This window comes from Diaphorina citri, unplaced genomic scaffold (genome assembly GCF_000475195.1).
Source record: "Diaphorina citri unplaced genomic scaffold, Diaci psyllid genome assembly version 1.1 scaffold162, whole genome shotgun sequence".
In the NCBI taxonomy this organism is placed as follows: domain Eukaryota; kingdom Metazoa; phylum Arthropoda; class Insecta; order Hemiptera; family Psyllidae; genus Diaphorina; species Diaphorina citri.
Window position 1 is genome coordinate 167,526 of NW_007377599.1, and position 14,926 is coordinate 182,451.

Below are 14,926 nucleotides of genomic sequence, written 5' to 3' on the forward strand. Positions count from 1 at the left end.
GAAATATGTAGAAAAAGTTTAAAGAGTTTAAATGTGATTAAAAGTTTAAACGGCTAACCTCTGCCAAAGTTCAACATCCTCGTAATAGAAGGCAAAACTAGCTCCGACCATGATGTCTTCAGGCTTTACGGGTTGCAGGTTCGATACTTGCTCCGAATAAAACTCATCCATTTCTTCAATGAGTTCAACCCAAGCATTGTAGCTGTCTTCCGGTCGAATCTGAAAGGTAAAATTGTCAAATTAGAAATGATGGCTGATAAGGTAAGTAAATTTTAAAGCGCGACGTGAAAAAATCAACAAGGACTAAGTCGGTTTTGGAGAAGAACTTTTGAAGCATGCATTATAACTTTACCTGAGGAGGAATAAGGCACAGTTGACTTTGAGAGGTTTCGAACAGTCTGATCAGATTATTGCACGGCACCTTGTCTGTATTACCAAAGTCTATAAACCGGACGGAAACCTGCAAAATCAAAAAGATGGATAATAAACTATGAAATTATCGACAAATTTCATACCTACAACTCGGAGGTGTAGTGGTCAAGACGTTCACTTGGTAATCAGGAGGGTGTGGTTTCAATCTGACACTAGGAATGAAATTTTATTTATTTTTTATTTTTTTAATTAATCACAATAATAGAAGTAGTCTGGTGATGGTGCTGGGATAAATATATTTTTTTAGTACTATTCGAGCAGTATAAACAAGCACTATCAAGAGTATCAAGCTTGCCGGGAGGCTCACGACTGTCAAAAGTTCAAAGGGCCGCCTAGGCTTATGTTACCCAGGGCCGTATCATTTTTCTCATTTACTTTAGGCTAGACTAAGAAAATTTGGAGCATCCCAACCCCGGTACATCACTGTTTGGACTCTTGCCCCCCCTCTCGACGAAACCCTGTTAGGTATTATTACCACGAAAAATAGAATTTCAAGGTTTTTCAGCATTATTAATACATACACTGTTGGAATTAGGACTCAGCTCCAGGATGGTAGCTCGATAGTAGACCCCATCCAGATCGAACTTGGCCAAAAATATTTCATCTCCACAATCCGCTAGGGAGGCTGCTGACGTCGCAACATGCAGGTTCAGCTCATCCGAAGCCACCAACGTTTGAATAGAAGACGTTAAGTACTCAAACATGAGAGACTCGAGTTGAACGTAGATACAACTCTCTGGGCTGCTAATGAACGACACGTAGACGGACTCTTTGTACATGTTCTCCTGAAAAAGTTACAATAGATCAACAATGAAATTCAATAGAAAAAAAGGTATAGAGCGTTCGGACATGAAAGTTTCTGTTGTTGTTGTTGTTGTTATTGTTATAGCGGCTTTGAGCTGTAGCCGAATGGTGATGGCAAAATAAAGAAAGGATATTTTCTTTTCTGCCATACACCAGGGTGGTTGTCTCTAGCCATGTTTAATTGGCTCGTCCTGAACCGCAGTCAACCATCGTGATGACTTGTGCTTATTCTTTAAAAGTTTTTGAATCATTATTGTAGATGTTACATTGTTACAAACATAGCATATAACATGGACCTCATAATAAGTAAATGGAACAAAGGTACTAAAAATGGCGAAAGAACGTCGGAAGAGGGTGAAAAAAAAAAAAAAATAATAATAAAGATTCTACAAAGATCCTGCTAAGAGGAGTCAGAGAGGATGAAGAAGGGAGAGAAGTAAAACCAACAAATTATTACTTACCTCAGGCAAAGACGATACGTTAAAAAGCTGACAGACTTGTTCGAATATGAAATGGTTAATGTTGACCGGTGGCTCCAAGTCTGTATTGTAGAGGGTAGCAGTGTTCGATTCCCGCGAGTGGATAAGAGCAATCAGAGTTTTGCCGACTACATGGTCCATTACTTCCTTGTAGTCGAATAGTTCTTCGAATATATTGCTTTCCGGAAGATACAGCTCGATAGCCTGGGTAGGTAGAATAGTGGGTGGCCCAACGTCACAATTTTGGCCAAAAGCTGCATTTATTCAGGAAAGCACCAAATTTGGTATGAACCTTCATTGGGATTTTCACATGTGTACATATTATTTAAAAATATAAAATTATATTTTTCATGTTTTTAGATTGGGTCCGGAGGGGGGAAAGAATAAAATAATTCTTCTCAAGAGGTTTGATACAGGGAAACGAAAAAACGGATGTTTTTCGTTACTCCAGCCGTTCCAATAACGAATTTTATCCGTTTAGGATTAAAGCTCGTTCCGGGCGGGAATCGAGCCCGGGACCTCCGGAGTGCAAGCCTAGTGTGATACCCACTCGGCCATGGAGACTACTGAAATTAGGTTTCTAATATAGCATTGAGATCGGAAAAAAGGGGAATAACTTGTGTCGAAACTTTCCAGCGGATGACGAACGTAAGGGGTAGACTTAACGTCATCGCCACCTCTTAAAAATTAGGTCAGTTAGCCTCCTTATAGTTCTTATTAAACTAAAGGTAATAAAATATCAAAATAACAACAAAATACAGATAAAAGACAGGTAATAAAAAATAATAAAGACAAAATGTCAACTTTCTTTATTTCTTCAAAGATAAAATCACAGTACATACGTAACTAAATAAGCTCACTCCGTCTTCGGCCAAGAAATACAACACAGGGATACACTAGCAAAAATAATTCAACAATAACGAATATAGAACAGACCCATAAAAACTACGTATACGCCTGAATTATCAGACAAAGAAATAGCGGAAATTACAGAATTTTATCAAACAATACACATAAACGTATTCTGAAAATCTGTAGGTATCGCGAAATAAGAGAAAAAAATATTTAGGCTTTCACTGGACACTTTCAGAAAAGTATCATGAAAGAAGTAATGAATTAATGATTTTTAGTTTTTAATAACGATAAATAATAATAATAATAATAATAATAATAATAATAATAATAATAATTAGAAATGATGGCTGATAAGGTAAGTAAATTTTAAAGCGCGACGTGAAAAAATCAACAAGGACTAAGTCGGTTTTGGAGAAGAAAGGTTTCTATCCCAGCAAAAATAACACAAGTTAGAGGCACATGAAGACGAATCAAAATTTCCCCTAATCTCAAGTGAGTTAATTCTCATAAAGTAAATCAATTTTAAAATATCATAGTTGTAGTTATCATTTTACTGTTCCTCTTCAGTCTTGTTATTGTTACCGATTGATATCTCCCACCTAGTTAGTGACTATGAACAATTTTATAATATAAAATTTAAAATCACTTGGAAATCTTGGAATATAAACTTACCCAGAAGTTTGTAGGACTGGACACGGTTTCCACCAAAACATCGATAATTTTACCCACAGGAGGAATGATGGGAGGGTTTAAAGGACCAGAGTGATTATCTGAAACAAAATTGAAAAAATCTCCTTTCATAAGAATCTACTACAAACTCTTTTTCTAACTGGTACCTACATCTGAGTAGCTATATATTTCTGTAAGTTTCTAAACTTTCCATTTTTCGAGTTTTCTTTAAGTTTGAAAATAGGAAACCTATTCCAACTTTTACCGAAGTTATAGACTAGTTAAGTCGTCGTAATTTGTAGGTACCTGTTTCTCATGAAGTTTTTTCTTCAGCATACTACCTACTTTTATAGAAAAAGTGAATAATTAGCAACTTACTTATTTATATTACATTACTGGAAGATGGAAGACATGCATGACACTTTTAATTTCAAAGCACAAAGAAGGAAATATCCTTGGGGAACACCACAGCACAAAATATTACGAGCATTAAGAATTTAGAAAAAAAAGGACCAAAACCGAGAAAAATCAAAATTGCTGCGGGCAGACTACTACTACATAAAATACATTTCAGCATGTTTGGTAGATAGGTACATATATTTTGATGTTGAGGTCCAACGTAGGAAATAAAACATACTTGGGCTGGCAGCGTTCTAAACACATCATACAGAGGATACAGCTCGTCTATCGTATGTACGCTTTCCTCGCCATGATCTATGAGCTTGCACAGGAAATGATCGGGTCCCAACGCATCCACCTTCTCCTCCACTTGGACACGGAGCCAGCAGTCCTCTTCATACAGACAGTACAGGCCTCCCACCTCCACTTTGGAGACGGCATCAGGCTTCACGTCACACATGAAAGTGTTGAGGTCGTCCGACATTTTGAAAAACGCCTCCTGTTGGGGGACGAGAGGAAATTGTTATTCAAAATGACACAGTTTAATTATTAAATTCAATAATCTGTTCGGCTAAAAAGTTGGAATTAGCTAAAAAGGTGGAACCTTTTTTGGTGGGTTTCACCGACCTTCTTTTTAGTCCTTAACAGCCCTGTTAAGCCTATACAAATCAAATGGAACTTATCAGGCCGTTAGCTTAGCAGGTCTTCTAAGGACTGAAAGAATATTGGTGAAATCTACCCTCAGAGTGCTTAAACCAAGAGTTAAACTTAACCCAAGTTTAAACTCAGATTGTGGTACTGACCATGATAAGATGGCACACCCTACTACGACTGACAGTAAAGTTTTAACAATAAATTGGTTGTAAGATATACAACTAGATACTACTACTAGATACTGCATACAACTAGATACAACTAAAAAAGGCCATGGACAAGACTTACATTGGAGTCATCAACCAGCTTGACATGGACACTGCTAACTGAAGTCATCAGGGTAACAAATACAGGCCACTCATCATCCTCTGGCAAAACAAGGGGCGGTAGAGACGCTTGAGCAGTGTAGTTGATCTGAAATTGAAAACCAGTAGAACCCATGTCTGCTAATAAAGGGGGAAAAATTTCTTCAATTAAGGTGCAATTGAGGGCCTTGATACAGAAAGAACTTATAGCCTATATCAGGGGTTGGCAACTTTTTCAATGCACGGGCTCAATCTGTTTAGGCTCTGAAGGTGGAGGGAGCATTAATTATATTTTTAAGAGACATTTAATACATGTAAACTGCGCTTCCGGCGAAATTCATAGTCTGAATTTTTAGAGCTATTTATCTCGCCAAAATAAATCGTGATACTGTGAACAAACCGCACATACCGCGAACAAAACCGCGGATACCGCGAACAAATCCGTGGATACCGCGAACAAACCGGGGATTCAGTAAAAAAAAAAAAAAAAAAAAAAAAAAAAAAAGTTTTTCTCTCCATTTCACTCTCTCACACTCAACTTCGATTTAATGAAAATCATCTCAAAAAGGATAAAATAAAAAAATTCAATTTTCCCATCTCACTCACCCACTCAGGTTCAAGTCAACTCCAAGCACCAGGGAATTGATGTTGACTATCTTGCCTTCCTTGTCTCTCTTGTGTATCTGAGCGCCCGCAGCGGTCATCTTCAGAATAACAGGTTCATCTCCGTTCAAATGTTGAGTCAGCTTCACCATAATGTCGGGAGTAAACGTTCCGAATCCGGCCAGGTTCACTTTTTTAGCCTGAAAAACAGACATGAATATGAAAAACCTGTCTAGTGACCTTGGAAAGTAGCGCGTCTGCCTTGTAACAGCTAGGTCCTGAGCATATGTAAAAGGTTTGTTCTCAGAACGGCTGGCTTTTTCGTATCCTGTCTTCCTTCTCTCTTCGCTTTTGGTACGATAAGACCTTAGCAGTTACAGTTCCCTCTATGAAACACCTAAAGTCCGTATTCTGTACCTTAAAGCAGCGCGCACTCAGTCGAAAGCATACTTTTATGAAAACACCTTTAAAAGAAAAAAATAATAAATAAAAATAATAAAAAAAAAAAAATAAACAAATAAACGTTTCGTCCATACTTCTCACTAGCATAAACCTTTTGAAGCATGCATTATAACTTTACCTGAGGAGGAATAAGGCACAGTTGACTTTGAGAGGTTTCGAACAGTCTGATCAGATTATTGCACGGCACCTTGTCTGTATTACCAAAGTCTATAAACCGGACGGAAACCTGCAAAATCAAAAAGATGGATAATAAACTATGAAATTATCGACAAATTTCATACCTACAACTCGGAGGTGTAGTGGTCAAGACGTTCACTTGGTAATCAGGAGGGTGTGGTTTCAATCTGACACTAGGAATGAAATTTTATTTATTTTTTATTTTTTTAATTAATCACAATAATAGAAGTAGTCTGGTGATGGTGCTGGGATAAATATATTTTTTAGTACTATTCGAGCAGTATAAATAAGCACTATCAAGAGTATCAAGCTTGCCGGGAGGCTCACGACTGTCAAAAGTTCAAAGGGCCGCCTAGGCTTATGTTACCCAGGGCCGTATCATTTTTCTCATTTACTTTAGGCTAGACTAAGAAAATTTGGAGCATCCCAACCCCGGTACATCACTGTTTGGACTCTTGCCCCCCCTCTCGACGAAACCCTGTTAGGTATTATTACCACGAAAAATAGAATTTCAAGGTTTTTCAGCATTATTAATACATACACTGTTGGAATTAGGACTCAGCTCCAGGATGGTAGCTCGATAGTAGACCCCATCCAGATCGAACTTGGCCAAAAATATTTCATCTCCACAATCCGCTAGGGAGGCTGCTGACGTCGCAACATGCAGGTTCAGCTCATCCGAAGCCACCAACGTTTGAATAGAAGACGTTAAGTACTCAAACATGAGAGACTCGAGTTGAACGTAGATACAACTCTCTGGGCTGCTAATGAACGACACGTAGACGGACTCTTTGTACATGTTCTCCTGAAAAAGTTACAATAGATCAACAATGAAATTCAATAGAAAAAAAGGTATAGAGCGTTCGGACATGAGTAAATTCACTTGCAATGAATGTGGGAAATCTTTTTCAAGAAAGGACAACCTCAAAAGACACTCCAATTCTTGTCGAAAAAAAAATAGATAAGGAAAAACAGCTCAAGAGAATGAACAGATTACATAGTAAGGACTAAGACTGATAGGACATAGAAACACTGCCAGGATAAAGAATTAAGCAAGCCGAATACATATCTAAAGACCATAATAAATTGTCTCCCATTGAAGATTTATAAAGCATCAACAGCCAAAAAGTATTCCTTTCAGACAAAAGCATTTTTTTTTCTATTTTTTGTGCAAATCTGCAAATGTGGATTAATAATCGAAACAATAGTGAGATTTTGCAGTTCCCGATAAAATCCCCAATAATTCAACCATAGGTGTAGGTACTGTTCAATTTTCCGCATCTAGTGATGGGCTGAAAGCTGAAACTCAAAGGACGGGCTCAAAATGGAATATATAATATATCTAAGGGATATCAGGAAGTGCAAAATCTCCCTATTAGGGAAGTACTTGTTACACGGAGAATATTGTGCTTTATATACAGGGTCATGCAGTCCCATCTTCTCATGCAATTTCTCAACAAGGTTTAGGAATATACAGGGTGCGAGTGGCATAAATACCTTTTTTGGAACGTAGAGCGGAGCCTTTGTACCTGAGGAAGATAAAAAAAAGTTATACTTAGCTAAGTTAATCGATAATAATAATTATTAGATAAGTCAATCATTCAATCGATAATTTTATTTGCATGTATAAAGGAAATATGGACTATATACCGCGAACAAATCCGTGGATACCACGGGTACCGCGAACAAAACCGCGGGTACCGCGAACGAATCCGTGGATACCGCGAACAAATCCGTGGATACCGCGGGTACCGCGAACAAAACCACGGATTGCGCGAACAAAACCGCGAATACCGCGAACAAAACCGTGGATACCGCGAAAAAACCGCAGATACCGGGAACAAACCGCGGATAAAGCGAACAAATCACGAATACCTAGAATTAACTGTCAATCACTTAAAATGTAATGTTTACCTAAATAATCAGAAAGGAATCTCCAAACCCATGGTCGAAATGTAGGCGAAACCTCCCCTCAACCCCCTACATTTCCCCTACTTTGAATTTTGGTAGTAGGGGGTCAAGGGGAGGTTTCTTTATACCAAGATTTCTTAGAGAGCTCATTCTCTCTTCTGATTTCAGGTTGGAAGGTTCTCTGCTCCTGATTAATTCTCTCTCTCATCTGGTTATCTCTCATTTCCAAATCATTCAATATGTTTTTTTTTGGAAACCAAGAGTTCCCATTAGACCATTTAAGATTACCAAGAAGTCTTTCCTATGTAACTTTACATGAGAAATCGATTGGTGTACACAGAAAGTCTCTAGGAATGACGGTTAACAAATCATGCGCTTGGACCGCAAATGTTTTGATTTTGGAGATTTGGTCTTAACAAATAAAAGTCATTCAAAGAAAGTACGTCTAGTAAAAAGATGAGGATCTCTTCTTTCGGAAAACATTAATTATATGGGGAGCATTTTGAGATAGAAAATTTTCCACCAAAAATCGGATCTGGAGGTTGGTGGTTCGTGTCCAAGTTAATTGATAATCGGGGAACAATATTCGTAACAAGCATTTAAGTATGCTTGACACAATGGAGCAGTTGCAAATGGGTAAAAATTATAAATAAATAGTCGATTCCTATGTAAAAAGTTGGATCTAGCACAGGGGAGCGTGTTGAGGACGAGATTTTTCGAGAAAAATCCCATGACAACAGTAGGGGGATGGGATTTTACTTTTCATAAAACGTCCCTTTCCCACCATAAATTCTTTGTTTATTTTTGACTTGTAATTTTTATAAATTTTATTTTCTGTTTCTCAAGACCTCACAACTTTTGAAGAATTTGAAGTAAAATTTCGTTTTTCGTAGGTACTTACCTAATAATTAGTTTTCTCAAACCTCTTTTTATTCTTGCGCTAATTCAAGTCACAAGTGAGTGTTTCTGTACTTTCTGTTACCTACTATAAAATACCTATACTCTTTTTTGTCTACTGTCAAGTCAATGTCTCTATAGTCCCTGCTGGATTGACTTGTTTGAGGTACCTAACGTGTGTCTGTCTTGTGTCATCGCCTACGGGAGCGTATGCCGTGACGTCAAAGTTCACGATTTACCGGTATTTTTTAAATCGATTTATCTCGGGATTGAGAAGTCGTAGAAGAAAAAGAAAAATTCCGTTGGTCCTCATTTTTCCTGCTGTATGACTTTGAAACATCACCCAAGTAAGCGCAACTGATCTATTATAAATTTCTTTTCTTTTCCTACTTTCTTTCTCCTAGAACAGTCCAAATAAAAATCACAAAAATAAGCAATTAAATTAAAATGTATTTTTAACTTTGGGAGGAGGTGGATTATTTCATTGGTTATAATTAACAGGTGATAAAAAAAAAAAAAAATACTAGGTAGATGAAAAAACCTCATCTTAATAGGTATGTACAGATTGTACAGTACATCTGAGAGAAAATCCATTGGTTTTCTAACAATAGTAAACATCGAAAAAATAAACCCATTTTCTCCGGTTTAATTTCAATATGAGTAACATTGATGATGAACATGATCACCAGGTATTATATAAGTGATTTAAAGATTTTAAAGTGATCATTATGATCAAGTTAAATATTGGTTATTGAATAACTTATTAATATTAATATCCAATTATCGATCTTTACAATTTGAGCATGCGTAAAAAGTGGTACACAATAATTATGTAAACTAGGTAGGTAGGTATTAAGTCCTTTACCATTCCCTTTAAAATCTTTGATGTTGGCCAGAGGCAACCAAGAAAAGTTCTGGGAGTATGATGGGAGATTTTTAGAGGTACTAGTTGCAACAACACAGATAAACTCAGATGGTGTAAGTGTACAACTCGCATAAGAGAAAACTAATCAAATAAACATTGTTACTTAACGTCAAAAATGCAATAAAAAAAAAGTTATCACAGAACACCGTTAAAACGGGGGAGGAAACCTACCAAGCTGTGGTTATATTCAATGTGATTTTTATTTATTCTCACAATGTCAATATGTAGCGTGATCGAACTAAAAAATAGCAACCTTTGTGCATGCAAATATATCATGTGCTTCCAATTTAACGAGAAAAAATCCGGAGAGGTTTTATTTTCTAGCGAAAGGTATTTTTATAGCGGGCGACCGTTGGAAAACGAAGTCTGACCAAATGTAACCGCAGCCTAAAGCGTAAATGGTCTAATAAGAACCAGCAATGGTAGACAAAGAATACCTATAGATTTGAGGCACATCGGCAAGTGTAGGTTTTTTAATCTATAAATTTATCATGTAAAATACTTAATTATCACCAGAGGATCGTATACATTAGGGTGGTTTTAAAAACATCGATTTCGGAAATTCGATTGCGCCAACCCCCTAAAGTGATCGATCGGCCTTTGTAGAAATTAAGGTAGCTGAAGTTTCAGGCCGATTGAAAAAAGTTAAGTGGTGCCGCTGGCCCTCAAAGTTTGAAAATTTGACAATTTTTCACTGTTGAGCGGAGTTTTTCCGCCATTACACGGGAATGGCAAGTGGTACAAATTTCATTTATACATATGTCAAATAAAAGGAAATTTCATTCTAAATATTTATTATTCCGATGGTTTTAGGCGTGAAGTGAACGGTTCCTGAGATAATCGGACCTTTGTATTGGAAAACATGGGCTAGTCCCCAAAGTACGGTACCTAAGGTTTTATACAATATCGAATAAAATACGCATTTTCTTCCGAATTAATTAATTTTAGATAGAGGTTTTTTTGTTTCATATGGCTTTATGAATAAAATTGACCTTTCAACTTTCATTTAGGCCCCCCTGGGGCCCCCTGTAGAGGCCCAGGACTTGAATCCTGTGCACTCTAGCCTTATCTAAAATGCACAGGAATAAATTCGTTTTAGATAAAGGTTTTTTAGTTTAATAAAGCTTTTATGAATATAATTGACCTTTATAACTGCATTTCCCTATAGCCGATCAGAAATTGGTCTTGTAGGCAAGATTCGACAGAAATATTTATAGATATAGGGTTTTTAGTTTCATATGGCTCTTATGACTATAAACGGCCTTTATAACTGAATTTAAGGCCCCTCGGGGCCCCCTATAGATGCCCTATGCTTGAATTGTACCACTTGCCATTCTGGTGTAATGCCGGAAAAACTACGGTCAACAGTAAAAAATTGTCAAATTTTCAAACTTTGAGGGCCCAGCGGCACCACTTAACTTTTTTCAATCGGCCTGAAACTTCGGCTACTTTAATTTCTGCAAAGGCCGATCACTTTAGGGGGTTGGCGCAATCGAATTTCCGAAATCGATGTTTTTAAAACCACCCTAGTATACATATTATGTATTTAAATTTATATTGGTACAGTATATTCAGTACTGTCGAAAACTTCTGCCATTAAGGAGCACTAGATCTTTTGTCAAATCTATACGTATCTTTGCCTCCTTGTGAATATCAATTGTTGTCATATCTAGAGGTACTACTTCTTGATGAAGTACTTGTATTTTCATCAACAAATTTGTTATTATCATATCCATTTCTAAAAGTATGTTTATTGTCATGGGCGTATTGGTTGTTGTTGTTATGTCTAGAAGTGCGTTTGTTTTCTTGTGAATAATGGTCATTATTATGCCTAGATTCATCACTTTTTTGGAAGTCATTGTGATGATAGTTTTCTGTGGAAGAATATTCTTTCATTGCATATCTGTTACTTTTTCTCCGAGATCTTTCTTCGTATGTATGTGGATTGTAGCTTCTTCTTTTATAATTAGAATTCTGACTGTATCCACTTGAAGTACTCGCTCGATAAGTAGTGTATCCATTTGACTTGTTATTCTTATGATAAGATCTTGAATGTGGACTTTTACTTCTTTGATACTGTTTATGTTTATTTTGACTTTGACTATTGATCCTAGTCATATCTTTTGAGTTGTGTTTATGATAAGTGGAACTTGTGTCTGACTCACTTTCCTTTACTGATTCTTCTATGTAAAGTGTCCTTAATTCTTTATGATCGACTTTTTCATCTGTAGTATTGTCTTTTGCTGTAACTTTTGAAACATGTGAGTACCAGTTTTGACTTCCAGTACTACTATCATGAGGTTTGTCTTCATAATAATCTTCCCAGTCATCATCAGAATTTAGATCATAATTACGTCTTTCATTTTCAAAGGTATTGGTAACCAAATCACTTTGCTTTGGATTTGGAGTTTCGTCATTATCAAACCAAACCTCCCGTTCTTCTAGGTCCGTTTTATTTTCAAATTTAGATTCGACTGAATTAAATGTTGGATTTCCATTTGAAATGATTTTCTCTTTTAAAGATTTCAATATATTTGCCATTGGGCTGTTAGAACTTGCATTATGGACTGAGCTGGTAGATTGACCTAAGCTTGGGGATGTACATTCAATACGTTGATTTGAAACTTGATCTTGTTCAAAAGTATTAGATTTATGACCAAAATTTATTTCTGGGGTTGAATCACGGATGTTATTCTCACTCTGTTGTTGTTGTTGCTGCTGCATATAAGCTATTGATTCAACATTCAACTTAATATTTTCCATTAACTTTTGCAGTAATGTAGGTTCAGCCTTTTCTTTTTTAACAACCGCATTCTGACAAGTGACACCACCTTTCACAGTTGATGATGGTGGTCTCAATATTCTTTCAATAAGTGGATTGATTGAACTTTTACGTTTTCCATTCTCAACAGGATTGTTCATGGTTTTGTGTGAGTTATAATTTTTCATTATTTCGTTAATATTACTGAGATCAAAGGCATATTTCTCTATTACATCTTCATCATTCGTTTCATTGATAGGTGTTTGAGCAGGAGAAAGTTTATTGGTGCTGTTAGGACTGTCCACACGAGATTCTGATTTAGATTCTTTGCTTGTATTGTTTGTCCTTTCAAAATGAGTTTTATGTTCCTTCGTTCTTCTTTTATCTTGGTACACATCGCTATATCGTTCAGCAAAGTCCAAGATCCGTTGCATATTTTGATTCTCTTGTTCCACCTTTTTGATAAGGTCTATGTTTCTTCTGCATATCACTGGTGGCACTTTATTATCACGAACGCAGGCCACAAATTGTGCAAGCACTAGGTAATCACTCGTAATGGGTAATGTTCCACTTATTATCGTCTGAAAATAAAGAAAAAGGACAATGAATAATCAAGAGAGGAAAACATTGATTATAATATACGTATGTGCCAACATTGTCCATTAAAGTATAGCCTACACATGTGAAAGAGAAAAGGAGGGACTTTATAATAAATTTTGTTTAATTAAATTTCGTGATATTACTTTTCTTTTCATTTTAGACACCTTAATGGACTTTAAATAATTTGAGGGAGAGAGGTATTAAGATACCAAAGTTATAAAAACGGTCAAGCTGTTTAGGCGGTAAATCGAACAGGTTTGAAAAACAATTCCCAAGATCCATTAAGGTGGTTAAATGGAAATACGATTAACAGTTATGAAAATAAACAAATAACAAAGGAAAATACTCACCATTTTGGTCTTGAAGGAATATGATACTCAGTAGGAAAGAAAGTTCAGCGTACAGTTAAAATGGTGACTTCTCTCAACAAACCAAAGCAGAGGAATGAGTACTCAAATGAAATATTAAAAAAAGATGAAAATATATACAAATCAAATTTCAATTCACAGTCTAAACGGCTTGACTTTTTCTCAAAAACACCGAACCCAAAAATAAATAAATAATAGATAAAGAAAAAGCTCTGAGCTCATAATAAAGAAAAAGCTCATCACACAACAAGAGAAAGGAAAAAGCCTAATATTACTAATTGAATTTTGGTATCTAAGGAGCACCAGAGGCTTACTCTCAGAAATGATTCTCACTTCGCCCACGAAAAAGCGGCATTTATTGCACTGGACGCTTCATGTTGAAACTCAGGAGCTCAAAAGTAAAGACTCACCTTTTCAGGGAAACTGTAAGCCTAATCGGACTACGCAATCCTAAACGTTAGTACTTATACTAACCGAATCTTCAAATCTCTTTGGCACAGATCTCAAAAGGAACTTACCACAGGAACTTTGGCATAGACAATGGTGGTGATCGCATTGCTGTTGACTTCCAGCCGAGGGTGATTTGCAATCTCGGTAATTTTGAACCAACCCTCGGGCAAAATTTCTTCGTACTTTTTCTCGTATAGTTCTTCAATCTTGGATGCCACCATACCGTTGCTCGAGTTTCGTAGCAGCTGCAAGAGGCACAAGGAAAACAGTTAACCAGTGAAAACAGTGTATCAAGCCTAGATTTTCATAATGACTTTCCGAGTCTTTTGCACATCGAAACTTGTATCTTTTAATGTGTGTGTGTTTAGGGGGCGGAGGGGTGTTTGTAGGCGGATAAACTTTGCCCAGGGTGGGAATGGAACCCACGACTTAATACTTACAAGGTGCCCTTCCAAGCTGAATATAGGCTGTCTTTACTTATCTTTTAGGGGGAGGGGGTGTTTTTATAAGGAACAATGGAGGAGTTTTCATCGTCCCGAAATCGAAGAGAGGATCAGCTTTGCCTAGGGTAGGAATGGAACCCATGACTTAACAGTTACAAAGTACCCTTCCAAGCTGAATATAGGCTGGCTTTACTTAACCTTTAGACTCTAGACCTGTATAGTTTTTTTTTTTTCAAGATGAGTGTTTCAGTATTTGACCGCCGTTTTTATTTTGTTGCAATTAAACAACTGCTATGTACATTAGACGCGTGTGGTCTGTGTCGTAGCATGCCCATCCCGTAGTATGTGTCTCATCAGATGGGCGAGAAGAGACACAAAACTTCCCATTCATGTCTTATTCATCAAGGTTTTTTCTTACCGAATATATTCTATCGATGATGGTGTTCAGCTTTTCCGTGGTCTTCTTCAGAGTCTTGGCCATCCTCTCGTCTTTGAGCTCTGTGAATTTATTCAAAGCCAATTGAATAACACCGTGACGAGCTTCCTCTCTGCTATTGTACTCGGACGGGAGTGTGGAGATTCGGGGATGAGTACTCACCTAAAACATAGATCCATCGTATGTTTATTGTACACCTACCAGGGCCGTATCTAGTATTTTGTCGAGGGGGGGGGGGATGCTCCAAATTCTTGGAGTCTGGCTTACAGTAAAGGAGAAAAATGGATGAAGCTCGA

The 14,926-nt window shown here is 36.9% G+C and overlaps 1 protein-coding gene across 1 annotated transcript in view; it reads right to left on the reverse strand.

The window, feature by feature from the left end:
- Window positions 1-352: 352 nt before the first annotated feature.
- LOC103505289 (tudor domain-containing protein 7) overlaps window positions 353-14,926 on the reverse strand; it is a gene marked incomplete at its 3' end in the record, with an annotated part of 23,316 nt that continues 8,742 nt past the window's right edge. The window contains 6 exon segments of the mRNA XM_026820634.1: window positions 353-460; window positions 954-1,217; window positions 1,698-1,919; window positions 3,877-4,137; window positions 4,581-4,706; window positions 13,820-13,996. Of these exon segments, the coding sequence (XP_026676435.1) occupies window positions 353-460; window positions 954-1,217; window positions 1,698-1,919; window positions 3,877-4,137; window positions 4,581-4,706; window positions 13,820-13,996 (1,158 nt within the window).